This window comes from Lampris incognitus, chromosome 11 (genome assembly GCF_029633865.1).
Source record: "Lampris incognitus isolate fLamInc1 chromosome 11, fLamInc1.hap2, whole genome shotgun sequence".
Classification (NCBI taxonomy): Eukaryota; Metazoa; Chordata; class Actinopteri; order Lampriformes; family Lampridae; genus Lampris; species Lampris incognitus.
Window position 1 is genome coordinate 25,664,579 of NC_079221.1, and position 16,583 is coordinate 25,681,161.

General features: G+C 46.1%; 1 protein-coding gene across 5 annotated transcripts in view; it reads left to right on the top strand.

The window, feature by feature from the left end:
• The window catches only part of pde9aa (phosphodiesterase 9aa), a 58,847-nt gene that overhangs the window by 19,050 nt on the left and 23,214 nt on the right, over window positions 1-16,583 (top strand). For 4 of the 5 annotated variants that reach the window (XM_056289144.1, XM_056289147.1, XM_056289145.1 and 1 more), the window contains exons 3-6: window positions 6,949-7,026; window positions 9,622-9,665; window positions 14,765-14,819; window positions 15,117-15,187. In XM_056289144.1, coding sequence (XP_056145119.1) covers window positions 6,949-7,026; window positions 9,622-9,665; window positions 14,765-14,819; window positions 15,117-15,187 — 248 coding nt within the window. Of the gene's footprint in view, window positions 1-6,948; window positions 7,027-9,621; window positions 9,666-14,764; window positions 14,867-15,116; window positions 15,188-16,583 lie in introns of those variants that run through there. The other variant, XM_056289149.1, reaches the window with a different exon arrangement.

Consider the following 16,583-nt stretch of genomic DNA (forward strand, 5'->3'; position numbering starts at 1 on the left):
CAGGTTCCAGTTAGCGCTGCAGTCCGGACACCGACGCTGACTCAACCGCCAGCTAACGCCGCAGGGCGGGTGCCAGACGCACCACAGAGGTTGTGCAGGGTTTGTAAGTCTCCGGATCACTCCACATTTTCCCACTGCAGCCGGGAGAACCGATGTATAAACTGTTTGTCTCCTGGTCATTGGAAGAGGGACTGTCCTCACCCTCAGCCGCCCAACCAGCTCCGTTCTCAGCCTGGTGGAAGAGCTGGTCGTCAGTCTCGTCCGTTAAACTACTAAACCCACACCTAGAGAGGGATGGTGTGGGTAATGTAGATGTATCCCTCACTGATGTCTCCGACCTGGCTCACTTGTATGAAGACAAGTGTGCCAAAGCACCTCAGGGTTCGCGTATGGTCATTCAGGCGACACAGAGGATTCAGGCTTTCAGTGACTTGTTCTATGCTCCTGTTCTTGTCAACCAGAGTGTGCAGCTTAATGGCATGTTGGATACTGGCTCTATGTCATGCAGTATCAGTGAAAATGCAGTAGAGAAGCTCCGCTCTGGGGGTGTTTTACCTGAGAAGCAGCAGCCTGAAGAGAACATTGTCTTGATTGGCTGCGTTGGTCTGGAGACTAGGCCTGATGGTTTTTATGACCTCAACATGCAGCTTTATGGTGTTTCCTTTGTCATACCCACTCTGGTCGTGCCCGGTCAGCATGATGATCTGATAGTCGGCACAAACGTCATTAAACATGTGGCCCATGTACTCAAGAGTGGTACTGAGTACTGGGACATCGCGTCCAGACAGGAACATCCGTCTAGTCCTGACGTTGAACAGTTCTTGTCCATGTTCACGAATGTAGAGCGCTGGAGGGGTGGTGCAGTTCCTGAGAAGATAGGTACTGTTAAGCTCACCCAGGCCGTGACACTCTTACCGAGGCACGAGCACTTAGTCTGGGGCAGACTTCCTGCTAAGGTGCCTATGTCAGCTGGAAGCACTGTTGTGGAGCCGACAAACTCCAAGGCCAAGTCACGCAGTGTCCTCGTAGGTCGACTTGTCACACCGCTCTGGGGTGATAGGTGGGTACCCATGACTGTTGTCAATCCATCTGACAAAGCCATCACACTGAAAAGGAACTGCAAGTTGGCTGATGTGTTTCCATGCTTGGCGATTGAGGACTTTAATGTTTTCCAGGGACTGCAATCAGTTGCAGGGAGGCATGAGTCCAACGCCACAGATAGTGCCTGTCCCCCTGTCCAGCCGGCTAGGAGTTTGTCAGAGCTCGGACTCCGTGACATTGACCTCAGCTCCTGTCAGGTTAGTGAGGCATGCAAGTCCCAGCTCACTCAGCTGCTCACCGAGTACCATGACATTTTCTCCAGGGACTCTCTGGACTGTGGCGAGGTCACAGGATACACACATCGCATCCATCTGGTGGATGAGCGCCCCTTTCGCTTGCCCTACAGGAGGGTTCCCCCAGCCCACTATCAGAAGTTGAGACAGGTTCTCACTGATATGGAGGAGAAAGGGATTATCCGGAAGTCCTCGAGCGCATACGCTTCACCGCTGGTTATGGTATGGAAGAAGGATGGCGGGCTTCGGATCTGCACTGATTTCAGATGGCTGAATGCTCGGACCTTGAAAGACGCTCATCCCTTGCCACACCAGTCGGACTGTCTTGCCGCGCTGGGTGGTAACTGCCTCTTTAGTACGATGGACCTCACCTCTGGCTTCTTCAACATCCCAATGCATGAAGATGACAAAAAGTACACTGCTTTCACGACTCCCCTTGGGTTGCATGAATACAATCGCATGCCACAGGGCCTTTGTAATAGCCCTGCAGCCTTCATGAGAATGATGATTGGGATCTTTGGGGATCTGAACTTCACGAAGCTTTTGTGCTATCTTGATGATCTTGTCTTCGCGCCGTCAGAGGTTGAGGCTCTGTCGAGGCTCCGCACTGTGTTTCAGAGGTTGAGGGAGAACAACTTGAAACTGGCTCCGAAAAAGTGTCATCTGCTGCAGAAGCGGGTGCGATTTTTGGGTCACGTGGTTGATGGCGGAGGTGTGTCTGTCGATCCCTCCAAAGTAGAGGTCATCTCCAACATGACAGTGCAGGATCTCATGGAAGGTGATGGATGCACGCCTTCTGTTCGTAGGATCAAATCTTTCCTTGGTATGGTATTTTACTACCAGCATTTCCTCCCGAACTGCTCCTCCGTGGCTAAGCCCCTGTTCGCCCTTACAGCTGGACAAAAGAGGAGGGGGAGGTCAGCTAAGGATAAGAAGCCCCATGGCAGCTTCCGTAAGCTTACCTCCGCAGACTGGACGGTGGAATGTGGGGAAGCATTTGATCTGTTGAAGACGATGTTACTGGAGTGTGTGGTGCTTGCCCATCCAGACTTTGAGGTGCCTTTCATTTTGTCGGTCGATGCGTCTTTGGACGGACTCGGCGCGGTGCTGTCTCAAGTGCCCCGAGGAGAGTCCAAGGCCAGACCTGTTGGTTTTGCAAGCAAGTCCCTCAGTGCCTCACAGCGGAAGTATCCAGCTCATAGACTGGAGTTCATGGCGCTGAAGTGGAGTGTTTGTGAAAAGTTCAGCCACTGGCTGAAGGGTCAAATCTTCACCGTTTGGACAGATAATAATCCGCTGACTTATCTCCTAACGAAGCCGAAGCTTGACGCGTGTGAGATCCGCTGGGTGTCTAAGTTGGCGTCTTACACTTTCGATCTCAAACACCTGCCAGGGAAGAAAAACGTGGTGGCGGATGCCTTGAGTCGCGACCCTTTTTCCAAGCCCGTCAGTCAGAGGCTACTTAGGGAGCCCTACCCGGCCCTTGTTCAGGAAGCCGACGGGGTTGAGGGGGACTCTGTGCAGGATGTTTTCAGACTCAGTTGCCAGTCCCAAACAGTGAGTAGTGCGCGATCTGGGTTTGCTTGTGATGCAGCTGAGGTCAGGGCTTTTTGTCAAGCCAAATGTGACTGGCCTGATGCATCAGTATTCACAGCACTCAGTTTGGTCCAGCACGTTCAGCATCTGTCGGGTGGTCAGGATACACTGCCAATGTTATCCACCGAGGAGCTCAGGTTGAGTCAGGAGCAGGACCCCTGCGTCTCCAAGGTGTTGCCCTTTGTCGCTGTTCGGAAGCGGCCATCGCGACGTGAGAGGCATGGTGCTGACCAGAAGGTCCTCAGGCTGCTGAAACAGTGGGAGAAGTTGGAAGTCAATGATGGTGTCTTGTACAGGGTGACAAAGGACCCAGTGTCCAAGCAGAGGAGGTCTCAGTATGTTTTACCTCTGAGTCTGAAAGACAAGGCACTGTCTGGCATCCACGATCACGCTGGTCATCAGGGCCAGGACCGTACTCTCTCTCTTGCAAGGCAGCATTTTTATTGGCCTGACATGGAGAGGGATATCAGAGCATATGTCAGATGCTGTCGGAGATGTGTGTTTGGGAAGACCCCAGAGCCAGCTGCTTGCGCGCCCCTGGAGAGCATTAAAACTTCCGCACCGATGCAGCTTGTGTGTATGGATTTCTGGTCCGCTGAGGACAGTAAGCAGCGGTCAGTCGATGTCTTAGTGGTTACTGACCACTTCACTAAGCTTGCTCACGCGTTCCCCTGCACCAATCAGACAGCGAAGCAGGTCGCCAAGAAACTCTGGGATCATGTATTCTGTGTTTACGGGTTTCCAGAGAGAATACATTCTGACCAGGGCACAAACTTTGAGAGTAACCTGATTGCAGAGCTTCTCAAGTTGGCGGGTGTAGTGAAGTCCCACACGACGGCCTACCATCCTATGGGTAATGGCGGGACAGAGCGTTTTAATCGCACGATGGGGAATATGCTCCGTTCCCTTCCGCTTCAGCAGAAGCAACAGTGGCCTCAGCAGATCCATTCTCTCACGCTCGCGTACAATGCCACTGTTCACGAGACCACGGGTTATGCACCTTTCTTCCTGATGTATGGGCGTGTCCCAAGACTGCCGGTGGATGTTATGTTCAGGCAGGTTTTGCATGATCCTCACGTTGTTGACTATGACTCTTATGCTCAGTCTCTGCTTTCCTGTCTAAGGAGTGCAATGGAGATCGCTCAGAAGCACTCCACGGCTGAGCAGCAGCATCAGGCGCGACAGTACAACAGACACGCCAAGGGCACTGTCCTGTCTGTCGGGGATCGTGTTTTGGTTGCGAACCAGAGTGAGCGAGGGAAGAGAAAGTTGGCTGACAAATGGGAGAACGGAGTGTACACGGTTGTCGGTGTCAACCCAAATATCCACGTCTACAAGATTCAGGATGCAGAGGGGCACACCAGAGTGGTGCACAGGAACCGTTTGTTGGAGGTCAACTTCTTGCCCCTTCCTGAGTTAGATCAGGGTGAGGAGTCCAGTACAACCAGTCAGTTGCTTGACTGCGCAGAGTCCGATGAGGAGGACAGTGCAGATGGCCTGACGGTCTCAGCGGATGCAGTGGGGCTAGCAGTCTCATCACTTGGAGACTCGCCTAGATCTGAGTGGGCAGAAGCGGAAGAGTTCATTCCGTCTAGTCTGGTAGTCAGTCCTGTGGGGGCCACTGCTCAGTCTCCACCCAACACACACGCACCACACAACACACATGCACCACACATAGAGGCATCACACTCACTCGATGTAGGTGTTATATCTCACACTGATTCGCACACAGGGGCACCACCCTCACTCGATACAGATGTTGCAGCTCGCACTGTCTCACGCACACAAGTAGAGAGCGATGGTCGGGTTAGGACACGCACAGGGAGGGTGGTGAGGTCAGTGAACAGGTTAATAGAATCTATGGCTCAGATGCCATTTCTACGGAATGTGAGGGTTTGAACTTTGATGGAGGTTGGAGTCATTCAAACTAGTTTAATGTGAGTTATTAGGTGTCTATCAGACAGGGTTGTTTTGGGCCAAGTGCATGGTGTGGCGTATCAGGCGTCACATTGATCTAAGGGAATTCTGAGACTTGGTCAACCTCATTATTTTCTGGACCTCGTAACCGAGGTAGCTCCTAAGTTGACTGGAGGACTAGGTTCTTTTCAGTAGTCAGTGATGGACTTTTCCTTTCCTCTTTCTCTTTTTATCCTGCTGTCAGGATGTTGGTGAATTTCAGGAGGGGTGAATGTAACCGGGTTAAAATTAATGTTTTTATTTTATTTTGTTTGAGTATGAAATATCACCAAATCCTGTCTGTGTGCTGTTATTTGTGTTTACTACATTTTATTTTATGTCATTATTTACTTTTATGTATGTTTTCCAACGACCGTCATATACATGTACTGTCGCTTTAAGAGAGAGGTCTTGTGGGTACACGGAAGAGGGAACGCGGGAGAGGCCATTTTTGTTTTGTGGGAGGAGTCTCAAGCAGCAATCGAGCCGAGCCACACGTATTTCTTACGGTAGGACAGTTTTGCTGGTTGAGGAGAACGTAACCTTGAGTATCCCTGTAAGAAGATACTGCAAGCTGTGGGATAAAATACTTGTTTATCCTTTCTTACATCGGAGTCCCGTGGACGGTTTCTCCTTCTAACGCACACGAGTGAAGTCCGGGCAGTGGTTGAACTTCGACCCCCACGTCCGTAAGAACCACCGCTCCCACTGGAGGGCTGGACGTTTGTCGAAGGGTTTGAAACCAAAATAAATGGCAAGGTGGGCCAAATAGAGTCCTGTGTGTCCCCCCTCCTTCCTTGATCATGATGATGATGATGATGATGATGAGAGACTGAGGGCCCCCACAACACCTGGGGCCCCACCCAACTAGAACACAACGCAGAGCTAATGATGAGAGTGACGGGCATGCAGCAGGCTGACCAGAATAGAACAGCATAGGACTGCCCCCGTTACATATGGTCCAATAGCAACCAGCTGAAAGGGGGCATATCGCCACCTACCGTACCGGGGTCAGACATACTTCCGTCAATACTTCCTGTTCTTGTACACTGGGACAACGACAGTAGTCCAATTATATGGCCTAATCAAGCCTTAACCGTAGCTCGACTTAACTGTGCATGTAAATGCAGGGACTCTCTCTCTCTCTCTCTCTCTCTCTCTCTCTCTCTCTCTCTCTCTCTCTCTCTCTCTCTCTCTCTCTCTCTCTCTCTCTCTCTCTCTCTCTCTCTCTCTCTCTCTCTCTCACACACACACTCACACACACATACACACACACAATTAGCCAGTGCATAAGACAGCCACAGATGACCCTGTACATAGCTCTATCTATACATAATTCTCAGTTCTCAGAGTAGCAAGTTGGTGTAGCGGGACTCAATTTCAAGCATCCACCGTTACTGGAATGTTTTTGAGAAAAAATACTGAATTTCCACCCGCTTTAAGAGTGCTGACCCTGTTCCCTGACCTGCCCTTTGGATTGGAAACCCCTACAGGAATCAGCTGCTCATGGACATTTAAGCAGGGCAGATGCTTACTCTCAAAAGTTTTTAAAACCTGGGCTTTCCAAATGATGAACCATCTACCTTAGTGTTGTACCAGCCTGCTGCACATTACTTAGGAGCGATGCCAGTTCAAGTCAGCTGAGGTGAAACTGTTAAGTATTAGCTTGTTAAAGACTTAATAAAGTCTTTCTCCCTCATGAATCAAACCATCAATCAGTCAAACTTTATTCCTATAGCAAAGTTTGCACATAAAAATGCAGTGTTTGAATGAAAACAGGTTCAAAGGAGAAAAAAGACTAGCGATTACCTCGAAATAGGATAGAAGTGTGCGTGTGTGTGTGTGTGTGTGTGTGTGTGTGTGTGAATACAGAGGGACAATATGAGGGTAAGGGCCAAATGCATGTAGTTATGTGTGTGTACTGAATGTGCTGATGACAAGTGTTGGGGCAGGATACAAATCTTGGTTTGGGTATGGGATGGTGAATTTTTGAGTACTGGTATGAAATCTGTGCTGTGGTCATGGTCCTTAAGTGTTATATTATATTTCTGTGTCCTGGTAGGAACACTGGCCTGTCTCTGCTGGACTCTACTGGAGCCATGGTGTCCATCGACCCCACCATGCCCCACAACACAGAAAGGTATTACGAATCATCTCATTGACTTCGTTTATTGATTGCCCAATTGATTGATCAATCAATTGGTTGGTTGGTCAGCTGATTTGCTGATTGAACCGAGTGTCTATTAATCAAGCGGGATGATGGGCCACAATCTTTCCTTTCTCCTCTTCCCCTTTGTCGTTTCACATTTCTCCTCATATCTTGCCCCCTTCTCTTCCGCCTCCTCCCCCTTCCTGGGCTGTTAATGGCTAGCGTAGTAGTAGAAGTCTCCTTGTCAGTGATCATGGGTTGACACGGCCATGCGACATGGCCAACAGCTGAGCCCTACATAACTACATAACACAACAAAATACAGTTGCTCCCAGTTTGCGAGTTTGAAGTCCTTTGTTTTAAGTTCCAGTCATGAAGATCTACATGCGAACACATTTGCTCTCTGAAACTTTCTCTTGCTTGCATGTGTAAGACAATAGCTTAATCCATGAATATCCAGTTCATTAATGCTTTTGTTGATGCTCATACCGACAAGGAGGACTTTGGTCAGAAATGTGTTACTGTGCATTATCTTTAGCAGCGGGCCGCACGGTGGCACAGTGGTTAGCACAGTCGCCTCACAACAAGAAGGTCCTAGGTTCAAACCCCGGGGTTGTCCAACCTTGGGAGTTGTCCTCCAGGTGCTCCAGTTTCTTCCCACAGTCAAAAGACATGTAGGTCAAGTGAATCGGCCGTACTAAATAGTCCCTAGGTGTGAATGTGTGAGTGTCAGCCCTGTGATGGACTGGTCCTCTGGTTGATCGGGGCGCCTGTTCGGGGGAGGGGGGGGTGGACTGAGGGGAATAGTGTGATCATCCCACGCGCTATTTCCCTCTGGTGAAACTCCTCACTGTCAGGTGAAAGAAGCAGCTGGTGACTCCACATGTATTGGAGGAGGCATGTGGTAGTCTGCAGCCCTCCCTGGATTAGCAGAGGGGGTGGAGCTGAAACTGGGATAGTTTGGAAGAGTGGGGTAATTAGCCAAGTACAATTGGGGAGAAAAAGGGAGAGCCCCCCCTCCCACCAAAAAAAACAAAAAACAATCTTCAGGATTGTAACTTTAAATCGTATAAACTTGAAATGTGATAGATATACACCAGTATGAAGGTATAATAAAAATTTATACATTATACTCAAACAGAGTTTGAATGGACAGTTTAACAACCTTTGATTGACATCCAACCATCCATTATTGGAACCGCTTATCCTGCTCTCAGGGTCGTGGAGATGCTGGAGCCTATTCCAGCAGTCATTGGGCGGCAGGCAGGAGGACACCCTGGACAGGCCACTAGGCCATCACAGGGCCGACACACACACACACACACACACACACACACACACACACACACACACACACACACACACACACACACACACATTCACACCTAGGGATGATTTAGTATAGCCAATTCAGCTGACTTACATGTCTTTGGACTGTGGAAGGAAACCGGAGCCCCCGGAGGAAACCCATGCAGACACGGGGAGAACATGCAAACTCCACACAGAGGCTGACCCGGGAAGACCCACCAAGATTGGACTACCCCTGTGAGGCGACCACGTTAACCACTGCGCCGCCGTGCCGCCCCTTTGATTGACAATTACACTTATATTGATAGCATACTGCAGAGTGCTGCACATCAGCTAATATACTCTGTTGTTTAATCTGCTCGGCATCAAGCTAGTTCTGCTGTTTACATTGTACCTTCATCATGTACAAGTCTGTTTTTATCAAAGGTCACCTCAGAGCCAGAGGCATACTCGGCATTCTTCTTAACTACAATTCTCCATTTTTCTGTTGTTCAGTTCACAGCGACCTTCAGAAAGCCTTGCAAACCCTTATTCATTATCCAAATTTTTCCCATCAAAGCAGAAAGCTGGAATGAGCTGCACCACTTCGTCTCAGACACTGGTTAAAACACATAATCTGAAGCTTTATTGCCAACAGAGAAAACAGCAATTATCCTGGTCTTGGTACAAGAAATCCCTAAACACATAACCAAGGTTGTGGACTCTGGCAAACACACGCGCACACACAAACACAGGTGCACAAACTGAGTTCTTTGTGCATGTTTCGTATGTGCCAGCAAATGTTTTTTTTGTGTGGATGCAAGACAATGTGTGTGCACCCAACGGATAAAGGTACACACACGCACAAAAGCATGCACACATAGGAATCATATATAGATGCATTTCAATATGCAAACAGACACAAACACAAACTGTGACACCTTTCTAGGCCAACGAGTTTGTGTGTGTGTGTGTGTGTGTGTGTGAGAGAGAGAGAGAGAGAGAGCGAGAGAGAGCGAGAGCGAGAGCACAAGAGGAGGTATCTTTATCTTTAATCTTATCACAAGGGAACATCTGAAACCTTTTGTTTGCCAGGCAAACATCATCTGATGAGGTGATGATAACATGGGCAGGCTAATCAGTCTTTTACATGAGGTGCCATTTGGGAGGGGCGGTGACCAAGTCTGATTAGGAAAACCAGAGAAGTGTTACAGTGTCACACATCAAGTACTCTGTTAATTAATCTTTGCATGTGTTTTGTGTACGTTGTGTGTGTGTGTGTGTCCCATTGTGTTGAAGGTCACCATACCGAGTGGTGCCTCTGACGGGAGGACAGCTTGCTGGTGAGTCCCAGAGGCTAAACACACACACACACACACACACACACACACACACACACACACACACACACACACACACACACACACACACACACACACACAAACATGAACCGACATTAATCATCCATAAACCATAGGTATGAATGAATGCAAGTACTATGTGGATGCAAAAATGTAATCATTAGCATGATTAATAAGGACACCTTTACTACAGACGCAATGTTAAATTAACATGGACACACTCTAGTTCATAGACAGCATTACACAGTGAGGTAGAAATAGACCCTATGTCTTCTGTCAGTGCATCAGTTGTGGTGTATGTGTGTGTATGTGTGTGGGAGGGGGGGTGTCAGGGTAAAAAATGGCCCCTCTGGTTTGCAAAGACTGGGTCAGCACAGTGAATTCCATTTACATGTGAATACTGTACATCGTACCACTACATAGAGAAATAACCTATTTTACACTTAGTACAGGAAGTTACTTACCACCTTTTTATCTTGTACATAGTTGCAAATTAGATATCTCCATACACTTTTGTTGTTCAATATATGTTCTTGGTATCTGGCTTTTACTTTTGAAAAAAAAAATCCAATTTCTCTATGTTGAGCATCCCAAGAAAAGTGCATAGTGTGTGTTAACTCACTTGATGCTCCATCAACCTGAATGAGAAACGATCTCCCTTCAACAACAACTGAAGGTGCTGTTAAGAAAGGCTGTTAAACCCCAGATGCTACTGGATTGCTTCTCTCTCTGCCCCCCCCTCACACACACACACACACACACACACACACACACACACACACACACACACACACACACACACACACACACACACGTGAGAAAACATCCATAAAGGGCACCCTCCTTTTGTACCCACTCGACTCCTGCAGTTCAAAGTCATATAACTCGACAGCCACTTGGTTTTATGGCAACTTGACACGTTACTGGCAGTGATACTCGCCTACACCATCCGTGTCATCTTAATTAATGTCCCAGTTACACCATGTTCTCCTTCCACAACACCTCACCCGTTCCTTTACTGCTGCCTGAAATGAAATCACTCTGCCTTATGCAAGCAAGGTTCAGACTAGGTGACTTTCCCAAAACTTTTCAGCCATTCATTTGCATGATCAGAAGAGTTTTTGGGGAGTCACGGCACGCACCTGTGACAGTCAGTCATGTAGTGTGACATTGCCAGCGACTCATAAATGACTCTTGATAAAAAATCAAACTGGTTCAATTTTTTCACCAGTCCTACAGGTGAACTCTCGTGTCCATGACAGTCAACAAGCCAATAACCCTTCAAGTGGAAGTACAATGCACAGGTTTTACAAAGCAGGAAGTAAAAACTTGCTGTAGAGCAGAGCCCATATCGTACACGTGATCTGCTCCTTTTTTGCTGCGTTCTCTTCTTTCTGCTCTCTGGACAAAGGAGTGTGATTGTTGGTTTTAGGATGTTTAGAGAAAGTATGACCAAATCAGTTTGGTTTGAAGGTTGTTTTTCTTAAAGGATAGCAGGTGGTTTATTCACCTCGGGCAGTTTCTTTTTTCTTTTTTTCTTTTTTTTTAAATCATAGTAAGAGAGAGAAATGGGGTAGAGGAGTGATAGCTCTGGTCAGTGGCTCCAAATTAGCCAGCAGGTGTTCATGTGTCATTACAGGGCCAGGCGACTAAAGCTCTGCTATCTTTAGGTACGTTCTGGAGATTGTGAAATTGGATTTCAGATATATTTAGCAAAATTGAGGGTTTTTTTCCCCCCTTTTTCTCCTCAATTGTACCTGGCCAGTTACCCCACTCTTCCGAGCCGTCCTGGTCACTGCTCCACCCCCTCTGCCGATCCAGGGAGGGCTGCAGACTACCACATGTCTATACATGTGGAGTCGCCAGCCGCTTCTTTTCACCTGACAGTGAGGAGTTTCACCAGGGGGACGTAGCTCGTGGGGAGATCACGCCATTCGCCCCTTCCCCCTGAACAGGCACCCTGACCGACCAGAGGAGGGGCTAGTGCAGCGACCAGGACACATACCCACATTCGTATTCCCACCCACAGACATGGCCAATTGTGTGTGTAGGGATGCCCGACCAAGCCGGAGGTAACACAGGGATTCAAACCACTCATCCCCATGTTGGTATGCAACGGAATAGACCGCTACGCTACCTGGACACCCATAATTGAGGTTTTTTTTTTTTTTACAGGGAAATAGGAAGTGACAGGAAAGATAGTGTAGAGAGAAAAGAAAGTGTGCAATAAAGGTCCTCAGTGGGATTTGAACCTAGGATGCTTTAAGGTCCACCTCAAGAACACTATGCCAACACTTAAACACTGACACCAGAGCGATGTAAGTCCAATTAAACACCACGCCTGCAACTGTAGTAGTCTACTATCACAGTAAAAGTCAAACTTTTCACTACACCACAATGTTTGATTAGGATTTTCTTTCCTCTGTCAAGGAATAAAAGTTTCAGATTCCAGTTTCCAACAGTTTCAAACACAGGTTAATAATAATAACAAAAGAAACAGATTAGATTGTACTTTAATAATTTCCTCGGGGGAAGTTGCATACTAATTTCAGAACAAACAAAAAAAATTAAAGGCTGTACTCATCAGGTACAAACTGGTGGAAACAGCTTTTTCTACCAAGCAACCGGGCTTTTGAACAAAGAACATTAAAAGACACTAACCCTGGTACTGGACTGATGGTACTGACCCTTGGTCTTCAGCGGAACGTCGGTTTATACACACACACACACACACACACACACACATGCACACAAAGGTAGCTTGGCATGCACAGACACGCACAGATATGCAGACAACTACACACACACGTGTGCACATTTATTGGGGCTGGGCCTACACAAACACACAACACCTTACATACATCACACACTATTATTGTTGCTGTTTTTTTTTTGTTCTGTTTTGTTGTTGTTCAGTTACTGTTGTTGCTGCAGTGTTGAGGAGCCGAAACTCAAGAATTTTACTCTCTTATACTTTAATAATGAGACGTAACAAATAAAGAATCTTGAATCTTGAAAGGTCTTGGAAAAATGATCACGAGTCAGCAATGTCTGAGACAGAGTCGAGTGCGAGTCAAGACAAGGCTGAGTCCATAATTGAGTATTACAGCCAAGTAATATCAAGTAATATCATGTAGTGACGGTGTTGTCCACAGTGTCCATCTTGGCTCTTATGACAGGGTTTGTTTGTGACGTGGTCATGTGATTGGACCAGTGACCCTGCACCTGCTGTCCTGCAGGCGCCGCATCTATCCTGCATTAGTACGGCAAAAATGACAAAAATATTTCCATTCAGGAAGGTGAGACAGTGTTACAGTAGTGAGACAGGCAAAACCTTAAGGTGAAACCACACACCGGGTACAAGTACACACTCTGTCAAAGACCACAGGTAACGGCCTACATTGTGATTAGTAAAGACAATTAGGTAATAGGCCCCGATTGAGTCGATGGATTGTGATTAATAATGATAACGTCGTCTGGTTATTACTGTGTTTGGAATCAGGTTATGGTGACCAGAACCACAGAAGATCGATGAGGCTAATTCCCCTAAACACTAGTTTGACCTTGAATAAAGAGCTTGCTTATGTAAACTTGTAAATCTAGATATAGACATGAGTTTGCATCAAGTTTGGAGTAGTACAAAGTGTTCAGGTGTTGTTATTGTGATATAAGAGTATTATAAACTGTATGGAATAGTGTTTTGCAAATTATGGATTGAGCCAAAATGGCACATGGGTCTGATTCACGTGGGTCTTCCAGTTACTGGCTAAATTTTGGTTGTATTTTGTTTGGACTCGGGACTGAACTGAAATCTCCAACGTTGGGACCAAGATGTGAAAACCCAAGAGTGGTTCTTAGTCTGATGTCAGACAACTTTTGTACATGTGTATGGAAACCCTGTTTCAGTTTTTAGACTGTGAGGAAAACCTAATTGTTTAAAAACTGGATTTGAACTGTTTGGTCCACATAAATGTTTACATTGTTTTTTTTCTCAGCAAGTCATAAAAAGGCCTGGTTTTAAATTCAGGGGTGTGCCCCCACTTTATTACTTGAAAGCACGCAATCTATAAATAGGTACAACACAAACCCAAGGTCTACTGACAAAAATAATTTGAATTCACCAGATTGTGTGAGGTCTCGGTCAATAGGTTAACTATTTTAGCCCTAGATTGCATTTTGGTAACAAATCTCCTTTTTTTCCTTCTTTGTACCCGCTAGGTTGGCTTAATCAGTCACGAGTTTTAATGGTACTATTTTGAGCCTTTCTTGACCCATAACCCCAAATGAAAGAAGGAATGTGACAGCGTACAACCTGGTGCCGAAAAACAATTGCGATTTTTTTTGTCATTTACAAGTTGTCGTAGATGTGAGTTTATAGGCCTGTTCAGTTGAACTTTGCCCACAACACACTGCTTTTTGGCCAATGGCAGGGCTTTGTTTGTCTCTCCGCTGTGTTCTCTGTGTGGGAAGAGGAATTAGAAGTGGCTTGTTAACATGTCAAGCTGGCACCGCGTTCCTATTCACTTCAGACACGCCGCCAGTCATCAGTGGTGAGACCATTGCAAAGGGGGAAATTATTTTTTTCCCTTCTCTTTCTCCCATCTGTTGTTCTGGCAATCCACCCAGCCCCCTCTCTCTCTATCTATCTCTATGACTGGTTTACATAACTCTGTGTGTGAAAGCGTTTGTTTCATATGGATCACTTTCACCTCCATCCACAAGTGAGGATATAACCTAATGTTCCAGCAGAGTCGACTAAACCTGTTGTATATCATGACCAGCTACTGTAGTCACATATGTGTGTGCGCGCACGTGCGTGTGCATGTGTGTGAGTGTGTGTGTGTGTGTATTTATGTGTGTGTGTGTGTGTGTGTGTGTGTGTGTGTGTTGGTGTAGTACATGTTTGTGTATGTGTGTGTGCATGTGTGTGTGCGTGCATGTGTGCACCCGCACATCTGTGTGTGCGCGCGCATGTGTATGTGTGTGTGTGTGTGTGTGTGTGTGTGTGTGTGTGTGTGTGTGTGTGTGTGTGTGTGTGTGTGTGTGTATAACAGTGTTGCATGCCTCCTCTGTCTCCACAGATAAAGAGGAACTCTTTCAGAATGTACTGACTCAGGTGGCAGAGCAGTTTTCCAGGTAAAGCGCTGTCATTGCTTTCCAGATCACTACCACTCTCCCTGCAGGTCAGCAAATCTTCATTTAATATGCTATTTGTTTTTTATTTTTTATTTTTTTGCTACTAATGTATTAGGTCATAATCTCTACAAGTCTTCTTTTCAAAACCCTTTTGTTGTCTTTTGTTTCACTCTGCTTTGTCCGTCACTTTTTGCATCGCTCTTTCTTGCATAAATTCTCATCTGTCTTGGTTACCTCCTTGTTTACGTATTGCTTTCCATTGCTCCCTGTCTGATGCCCCTCTGTCCCCCCCCCCAGGGCGTTCAAGATCAACGAGCTGAAGACCGAGGTAACCAACCGCCTAGCCATGTTGGAGAAGAGAGTGGAGCGTAAGTCCCCTTTTTATGCTTTTATTCACCGTCCCTCCACTCCAATGTCATAAGCTTCTGTGGTAGGAGAGGAAGATCAATTTCTGACACTCGGAATCTTTTCGGCGTTTTGCAATTTGGAATTTTGCAATGGCATTTTGCATGCTTGTTGACGAGGTAGACAAGAGTGCTTAAATATCTGACTCGAGTCAATGGCCTGGCAACTTTTCTTGAATATTACCTGCGATAAAGTGCTAATTTAGAAAAAACATCAGATGTAAAATTTTATGTGTAGTTCAACTACTTCACATTTCAATTGAATTTTCATGACAAGAGAAATTCGTTGAGGCTTTGTGTATGTCTCATTTTTTTTTGTGCATGTCTCAAAATTATCACACAAAAATCAATAGGTTACTCATTTTGCATTGGTTCTATCACATTACTGGATAAGGGTTAGAGATTGACTCATAAAACAGACATGTTTTATATACTGCAAAGGTCAAATTCAATTGCATTCCTTACTCTTACTATATGATAACTTAATTATTTATGCAAAGGCAGGACACAGGAACTGTAACTGTTTTAAGTTAGTATTTTCCCTTTCTACCTCGTTGCATAGCTTCCATAGTGACTGTCATTGAATCAGTTATACTGTCATGTTGTGTTACACAACGTTTGAGATTCTAATGGATTCTTATCAACAGCTTGGAGGGCAGTGTTAGCTGAAAATACACAAGCACACAGTGCAGTTGAGGTGTGCTGTGAATTCACTGAGAAAAGTTTTGAACTGCATAAGTCTGACACTGGAGTCACTTTAGCCAAAAATATGCATACAGGTCCATTCTACACATGGGCAAAAAAAATCTTCATTAGTAAAGCAGAGCTATTTGGCACAGAGCTGATTAGTTCATGGTTTCTTATATCTTTGAATAGTACATTGTGTTTGTTAGTGTTAACCTATTGCTGAGTCAGAGAATACTTGGCTGCTGTACTAATATTGTTCATGATAACATGTGCCGCCTATATCCTGTGGCCTGATTGGAGTGTGAATTATTGATTGCAGCCTTGGTCTTCTGTTGTGTTTTATGAAGATGGAATGAAAAGGGGTTCACTGGTCCAGCAGGTTTTAAACCAGGTTGGCACATTCACTTACATGGGTGCATGTACATATACAGGTGCACAGATGCATGCAAACTCATACATAGATGAGATCAGCATAAATGCATGCATGCACAAAATCAATATTTGCCCTGCAAAAGAGCAACTTATAGTGAGACTATAAGTCACCTCGAGATGAACTGAGTAACCTACTTAGTATGTCTCAAAACGCATGGTTTGTATGCTGCACTTCCTCCCGTCCCTCACACTTCATCGAAGTAGGTTGGTGAATATTATATGAATGATGCAGGACAAGTTT